This window comes from Aplysia californica, unplaced genomic scaffold (genome assembly GCF_000002075.1).
Source record: "Aplysia californica isolate F4 #8 unplaced genomic scaffold, AplCal3.0 scaffold00108, whole genome shotgun sequence".
Taxonomy (NCBI): domain Eukaryota; kingdom Metazoa; phylum Mollusca; class Gastropoda; order Aplysiida; family Aplysiidae; genus Aplysia; species Aplysia californica.
This window is the reverse complement of record NW_004797378.1, coordinates 599,151-607,621: the sequence shown is the minus strand read 5'-3', so window position 1 is coordinate 607,621 and position 8,471 is coordinate 599,151. Positions and strand designations below refer to the sequence as shown.

The window sequence follows — 8,471 nt, the reverse complement described above, 5'->3', positions numbered from 1 at the left end:
TATATATATATATATAAAGGGAGGGGGGTAATCCTAAAATATTTTAATGGTTTTGTGAGGGGTGGGCAACCAGTGTAATCATAACTGGTTTTTTATGCATTTCTTGATAAGAAATCAATTGTTACACTTTATGGTAAACAGGGAAGAAGTCGCGCGTGCTCCGAAAGGGAAAATTATCCCACACAATGCAGTGTGTGATTGCTGGGTACCCCACAAGTCAATCAGAATCTCTGTGTGGTAGCGCGGGGTCACGGCGTGCATACTCCACTGTGGCAGTCACGCACTGTTTATCAGAGAGCTGAGATAATAACAGAGAAGGTGCTCTGGCCTGTTTTTGTTTGGTACTCGGCCCAGTTGCCCAACGGAGGGTAGAGATTGGGGGGGGGGGCTAGTCAAGGAAGTTGTAAGGTCCCTGGGGGTAGTCATTAATTATATGTAGTACATTTTGTCAGCTCCACCCCAACCCCGCCCCAAATCCCTTACCTTCGTCCTCCCTTTTCCTTTTTTTTTTTTTTTTGGACACATTTAAAATAATTTAGGACGTTAGAAGGGTCGACTCGGGATGTGTGAGATACACATCAACAGAAAGACGGAGCCACTGTAGGAAATATTATCTTTCCCATCTGGCAGTCGAGGTCAGGTTCATCACGTGCGGGGCAAGAGGGCTGATAATTACGCAATATACACCAATCTCGGGGGGAGGACGAGAGGGAGGGGGAGGCGGGTTAATGCACGCACTTAGAATTGATAAGGTGTAACCTTTCTAAAGTGGAATAGCAGACTTGGTCCAATTGTCATCAATGCCCAGATCTGCTGTAGGCGTAATGAGAGACATTTACTTTTTTTTAAAGTGTTTTACGGCGTTCGCAGCTGCATACGGTCATATGAGCGCGCGGCGGTTTATAGGAAATTTTGAATTTTGCCCAGGTGGCGGTCGAAGCCTACTCTTATCGATTTTGGACCACCGAGGGATCTTCAACGTGCGCAACGTGCACAATGGACCTCCAAGATTTTTCACCCCTATCCATGAAGGCTAGGTGTAGATCTTGCCTAACACAGGACCAGGGGTGTGGCTGAAAGGCAGCAGTAAGGAGCCAAGGAGTACCAATAGAAAGGCGGTAGAAAGAGTCGTGAGCCTAGAGGACGGGGAAAAGGAGATGAGAGGGGCAAAGGTTTTACGGGTCATATGAGTGCCAAGGGGTGGATGTCAACAGAGAAGTCCTTACAGGGAATCAGACTTACTCTGCTCACCTCTCTAGCTTCAATAGCACAAAGACTGCTCAACTACCAAGGCGCCCCGGAAATAGAGGGTCCCAAGAGTGTGACAAACATTTAAAAGAAGTAGAGGAAAAGACGATAGTAAGGATTAGGGGGGAAAAACTGCAGTTCCCTATTACAGTTCAGGCACAGTTATGAGCATGACATTGATGAATCTGCCCATTTACCATTACAATTCTACTGTGAAAAAGAACATGGTTAATGTCCTTCCTTTGGGGATGGCGTAAAGACACTTCAGTCAGTAGCACCGTCCCTGGGGGGGAGGGGGGTAATAATAAGTGTATCCATATAGTACACATACATCTCTACAGCATGCTATATGCGCTTTGCAAAACTATTATCAAGCTACCCTAGAAGACCCAAAAACACTCAGAAACATCCTCAACTTCTCGGGAAATATACAACGCAAGCTGCTAATTGTACGCCCTCAAGTGAGGAACAGATGTGTCAAGTACCTTTCCAAAGACAAAACTTCGGGCCCCTGGTAGGATTCAAATCCAAGACCTTACACAGTTGTGTGTCCGGGAGCTGTTAGGCCACTGTATGGTCAACGATCTGAGATAGTCAAACTCAATGTCTTCAGAAAAAAAGAAGAAAAGAAATTCTAGGCGGCAGCAAGATGGTAGGGGGACGCGCTTATGCGTAAGCGTGTGTGTGGAAGGGGGGGGGGGATTTCTTTTGTGATTGTCTCCGTTTTGTATTGAGAGCTATGTTCTGAAGCTGTAAAAGAACAATATAAGATGACAAGAAATACCTGGTACATCAAGTCACAATTAGCGCTTTGTTGAACTGTTGTTTAGCAGAACCCTTACCCCGACTATTATGTGGATCACCGAGCTCGATGCCCGAGCCATTGTAACAGTTTGTCAAGACGAACCCAGAGTTCCTTTATAAAACTTTTACCAACAACAATTCCAAAGGTGTTTTTTTACTACTAGTCCATCTAATATTTGCAATCTAATGTCGGCATCTGTCGGTCTTCTTGACATGTCCGCAGAAAAACTACTTCCTGTTTCCTCTTCAATTTCGAAGGCTTATTTGCCAGCTCAACATAGTAACCGATATTGCTGCGTGGCATGCATAATCTGTGGCCAAGTCTATCAGCACGACGGGCGAGGAAGACAGAGACTGTTCTCTATTGCCTGTCTGTCTGAACTTCCGGGTCCTCTAGGCCCCAAGTGGCTTTATGAAGGAGTTCACAGAATGCAATTTTTTGTTTCTTTTTTCCGGGGGGGGGGCTCTTTGCCCTTTTGGGGGGGGGGGGAGGGGGATGTTTTGTTATGTGATGTCTTTTGTGTTTGTGTGTGTGTATGTGTGTGTATGTGTGTGTGTATGTGTGTGTGCATGTTTTGTGGGTATGTGTTTGTCTTATAATGGTATGCGCTTGCATTTGTTGCATGCGAGTATGTCTGCGTGTTTTTGCATGTGTGTGTGTGTGTGTGTGTGTGTGTGTGTGTGTGTGTGTGTGTGTGTGTGTGTGTGTGTGTGTGTGTCTGTGTGTCTGTGTGTGTGCAGACATATAAGTGAGTAGTCGTTGGGTGTATGTATGTGCGTGTGAGTGTAGTGTTCGTTTCGCAAACGGTTTATTGTTATTCAATTTCTGATTATTCTTCGTTAAGAGCTGATGGCGACTGGACAGCTAATAGCTCTCAATCTCATGGCAGGTAGATCTGCCGTACAGGAAGAACTAAATGTTTCTCCACGGGCGGGAAATTGAATCCGTTGTCAATGTAGCCATGTACCCCAATTAGTCCGCAGGTGCGATACCAGCTGAGCAAAGAGTCTGGCAGATTGTTGGGGGTTTACAGTTCTGTTTATTTGCTGGAGTTTTTTTTACAGGCAGGTGTTGCATGTTTTCTCATTTATTCTAAAGTGCATATCTTCTTAAAGCAGAGAATTTTTGGTCCACTCTGTATCTTAATACACTTACCTGAGCGTTTCTTTTGAAACTGTTGCTAGTAGTTCGATCCATAACATTCAACGGGCTATAATCTGAAAGGAAATATTATGGCTTGAGAATCGTGCACTGGTGACATTTTCGTTCGACAGGTCAAACGCACAGATAGAATTGTACAGGTCTTGAAACGGAGGGAGAGTTGAACTTCTCTTTCTCTCTCTCTGTCTCTCTCTCTCTTTCTCTCTCTCTCTCTCTCTCTCTCTCTTTCTCTCTCTCTCTATGTCTCTCTGTCTCTCTGTCTCTCTCTCTGTGTCTCTCTCTCTTTCTTTCTCTTTCTCTCTCTCTCTATCTATCTATCTATCTATCGAGAGAGAGAGAGAGAGAGAGAGAGAGAGAGAGAGAGAGAGAGAGAGAGCGTGTATCCGTATCTGTATTGTCTGAACAAAAAGTCTAAAGATCTTTCACTAACTGCAGACACATCTCATCTATGATCAGAAGAAAAGTGAGAGGTAGGGGGTGGGGTGGCACTGCAGGAAATCGGGAAAACAAAGCTATCAAAAACATATCATCTCGGCATTTATTGCCCTCATCTTTTTTGGTGGCCCTAATGCTGGGCTTAGGCTCGAAATGATGAGAACGAGATAGAGTCTTGGCTCGTAGCGAAAGGCGGATCGACTCGCCATACTGATGAGGGAACGATCACAAGTGATAACTTCACGTATGAGCGGATACAGGGAGTCATGGGAAGTAGATTCTGAAGCAGATAAAGCTGCCTCAGACCGCTGAAGATAGATCCGAATAAGAGCTTTTGCTATTTATTTGATTCTGAACATATTTCCTTTTTTCACCCCGAAGATATCTTAGATCTTGTGTACATTAATGAAATACTTGTTTATAGGAGTGTGGAGCGTTTCATTTTGTTTAAGGAAAATATAGGAAGTTAGAGACGGGACGCCAACGTTTCGTGTTTCGCCAATTATTTTCAGTCTAGGGCAATATTAGCTGGCAATCGGTATCGGAGCTGCTCGAGCAAGGCAAGGTTCAGACTAAACAAACAGCCTTGGGTGGCGACAGTAACACAATTGTCTTTTTTATTGGTTCAATTTGAAAAGAATCGTCTTAACCGAACATTCCCTAACGCATTATTTCCATTTGTTCACGCCGTAAGTTAGCAACATATTTCGTCAGTAAGTCATAATTAACGGGTGGAGGTGTCGGGTCTTCCGTTGAGGAAATGTAAGTTTCGCTCTTTATCTTGGGTTGTTTTTTGGCTAGTGTTATACAACTTTCGCAGCTGCATAAGGTTATGGGAGCGCGCAAGACACATTAAGCATAATCAGTTTGGTAGGAATTAATTTTGAATTTTGCCCGGATGGCGGCCAAAGTCTACTTTTATCGATTTTAGGAACACCAAATGGATCTCTAGCGTGTGCAACTTGCACACGGGACTTCAGAGGTTTTTCGCCGTTTTTCTAGAAAGCTAAATGTAGATATTGCCTACCACAAGACCAGGGGTGTGGCTGAAAGACAGCTGCAGTAAGAAGGAGCCAAGGAGTAGCGGGAGGGGGGCAGAAAGGAAAGATGAAAGCATGCAACAGAACATAGAGTTAGAGAGCAGGAAAGGATGTGAAGGGGGGAAATATTAGAGAAGAAGAATGTTCTGTCTCTATCAGATTTCGAACCCAGGGCCTATTGAATGAGAGGCTAACACCGTCCCTTTAGACCCCCCCCCCCCCTTGAGTTGTTTATAGGTGAAGAGGAAAAGGGTATTATTTTTGGATGCTGTACTGTTGGGTTTTTTATCGGTGTGTGTGCGTGAGAGAGAGAGAGAGAGAGAGAGAGAGAGACAGACAGACAGACAGACAGACAGCGCTATCTCCGGGTGTTCTCCGACTGCTTATTAAACCTCATGGGGGAGAAACGCCCAGATGAATAGCGCATCCTCCCAGGCCCCCACCTTCACAACCCTAACCCGTCAACTAGCCATCTACCCCGCAAGCCTAACACCAAGATTAAAAAAGGGCCGGGGAGAAAAAGACCCCACCCACGTCTAAAAAACCCCCAGCCGGCCCGAACATCAGACATCCAGGCACACAGCCTACCAGTCAAACAGCCAGCCAACCAGCCACAAGGCCAGACGGAAAAAGGGGGGAATTTTTTTTGTTTTTTTGGGGGGGGGGGGGGGTGTAGGTGTTTGCCCATTCGTTTTTTTTTTTTTGTTGCGGGGGGGGGGGGGGGGTTGGTGTCTTCTTTTAGGTGACGAGTGCAAGATATGTATATTTTGTGGTCAAAAGACTCAATCTTCATTATGGGATTGGATCAGGTCGGGTCTGGTAAAAAAAAATAGCCTTGGCCAGTGCATACGATTTTAAATAGACCTCTGCTCTGCTTCATCATTGCGCATTCCGTGGGCAAACAATTAATGATCTGATCCCGCAATGTCATGTGACATCTAGGAACCTTCTCATTGGCGTTTGGTTAAGATTTTCATCTAATATACCCAGAAAAGTAAACATACAGTTAAACCACGGTATAATAGTTTCCCTTTGGGCCCAAAATTTTGAACCTGTTAGATGAGATGGGTGTGCGCCAAAAATAGAGCTAAAAACACTAAATGGGGCTTGGAGTTTCAGAAAGTAAATGTTACAGCCGATTGTACGTTTATGCTGAGTACGTTATACCGAGGTTTTATTGCATTTGACTTCGGAGAACCTGGTCGGATTGCGCCAAAATGTCAGCTTTTGTCCCTCCATAAGGGAAAATTAGACCGCTCTCAAGTAGATCAAGTTCTATCAGATGTGTCAACGAAGAGGCGGGTCGACCTTCTACAGTGTTCAATGGGTAGTATAACTAGAAGACGCCCATATGATGTCGACAATAATTTCACACTTTAAAAAATGTTAATTCCCAATGAGTTTTGTTCATTTGGTCCGTATATTCAAGTGGTAATAATCCCTCTCATATTTCATGTATTTTTATATTTTTCAGAAGTCCAGAATGGACACCTTGTGAACATCACTGCCTTTAAGTACAGATGGCAGGCCATGAGGTTCTTGGAAAAAACTACACCAGCACTGATGCTTGAGAGGCTATTTCTAGCTTTGCCTCCTGAACAACTTGATTTTCAACTTTCAAGCATTCTCATTGGCGGACATGATTGAGTGCACCAACCAGACAGTCGATGTGGGTGGGGGCGGGGCTGAAAGTGCCCTTGGAGATGAAGACGCCCAAAGACTTTTCAAGGATGTCAGTAAAGTCATTAACCAGGTGAGTAACGCCGGGCTTTTTATTCATATGCTGGACCAAAAACAAATCAGTTCAGAGTTTGCCTCATCTTATAAAGATCAACTTTTGTACTGGCGTGCTATCGGTTTCTTTTGCGTGATCATAGTTCATAAAGTAGTACAATGATATTTTAATAAAGTGGTAAAGGGTATATCGTCTGAAAACGGAACATGGGATCAATAACAAGCGTGAGAGCTTCCCTGGGCTGCTCCCCATCAGGAACAGAACTGTCTAGACCGCTGGGATGGAACACCAAAATCCCCAGGATGTGATGGCCATGACACGTATGGTACTTTGTACTTTAGCGTCACGTAATACGTAAGAGAAGCCGTAAGACCAAGTTAGATAACAGTCAGAAACTCACAAAGAATATTGCGTGTGTGTATATTTGTGTGTTTGTGTGTGTATGTGAGAGAGAGAGAGAGAGTGCGTGTGTGTGTGTGTGTGTGTGTGTGTGTGTGTGTGTGTGTGTGTGTGTGTGTGTTTTTCTCGGCAAATTGGGCACATGAGCATCAACATTAAGCGTCTGAAAAGGGTTCTCTGTCTACTGTCTCAATCTGCCCACAGTGTCCCTGCCCGTACTATGTCTCCTCTGGGAGGACCGGTATTGTGGAAGAACTTCAGAATGAGAATGATTAATTTCCCCTCTCCCCCCCCCCCCCCCCCCCCCCCCGCCCCCACCTCCCCTCGAGTAATTAAAGTTACGTTTCCACCAGACTACAATGTCAGCAATAAGTTTCTCCCCACCCCTCCCCCCACCCCACCTCTTTTTTTTGTTGGTTGCTTTTCCCACCCACCACCCAAACACCGATTTTTCTTTCCGATACCTTCTCCTCATAAAAAAGCATTTTCTAATTTCCTCTCTGGTTATAATAGTGTCACACGGACTTCATTATGAAAGAGATAGGACATGCAATCAGGAATTTCGAAATCTTTGGCTTTCAGAAGTTCTGTTGTTTCTTCAGTTGAAGTTTGGCGTCTTGGGTGAACTTTACTTTTCCCTTTTCACACGTTTGTCCTTTTCAATGTGCTCTATACAAAAAGTGTCCATTAAATGTGATTTTTCTGTTCATTTACAATGGCGCACACAGACCTAAGAGTATCATAATATTATAACAGGCTCAAAAACCACAACAAACTTATCGGTCATCTTAAAGATTTCAACATCTACACCGAAAGGGGAGGGGGGAGGGGGAGAAACGTTAATCCTGCATGACAATACTTTCTAGTATTGCGTTGGGTGGGGGGGGGGGGTAGGAGAGAGAGAGGGGGGGAAGAGATAGAGACAGACAGACAGAGAGAGAGAGAGAGAGAGAGAGAGAGAGAGAGAGAGAGAGAGAGAGAGAGAGAGAGAGAGAGAGAGAGAGAAAGAGAGACACGTTGACATCATGTTGCACAGTTGACGTGAGCTTGGGGAAGCCGCTGAGATTTGCCGGTCAAATCGAGCAGTATAATGCTGCTTTGTTTTCATATTATTATTTCATAGAACACAGAATTTCTTCTCTGTGCATTGAGGTCCTGAGAGACCCAACCCTTCTCCTTCCTATTAGCTTAAATTGCGCTTAGACAGGTGTTTGACAGGGTAATCAAAGTGAAACGGGACCAGACATGGCCTGGAGATATCACACAAGAATCTTACTCGAGGCGGCGACTCTGAGCTGTGAATGAAAACAAATTCGGAATTCACATTGTATGTTCAACCGCCAAAATAATCGGGAAAGTATCTTATTAAATATTAATTCCAACTACAATTAAATGTAACTTTAGATGTGAATACACAAACACAAAGCAAAGAAGCAGAGATGCCAGTATTAGATCTCTAGTTATAGATCTACCCGTGAGTCTAACTCTTTGGTAAAACATGACAATTACCCTTTTTTAAATTTTCACATTTGGCTTTTTTTGTCTAGCCTATCGCAGCCAGGAGGCGGTGTCATAATCGAGGTCACGATCTGATTATAGGACGGTAAAAAGTCGAGGAAAAAAGCAAGCATTTGCAACAGTCAAGAGA

The 8,471-nt window shown here is 44.3% G+C and overlaps 1 protein-coding gene across 3 annotated transcripts in view; it reads left to right on the top strand.

Annotated features, from left to right (window-relative positions):
- LOC101853848 overlaps positions 1–8,471 on the top strand; it is a 126,033-nt gene that overhangs the window by 102,612 nt on the left and 14,950 nt on the right. For all 3 annotated transcript variants that reach the window (XM_035969038.1, XM_005095600.3, XM_005095602.3), the window contains exon 3: positions 6,164–6,442. In XM_035969038.1, the coding sequence (XP_035824931.1) occupies positions 6,329–6,442 (114 nt within the window). In that variant the 5' untranslated portion in view covers positions 6,164–6,328. The remainder of the gene's footprint in view (positions 1–6,163; positions 6,443–8,471) is intronic.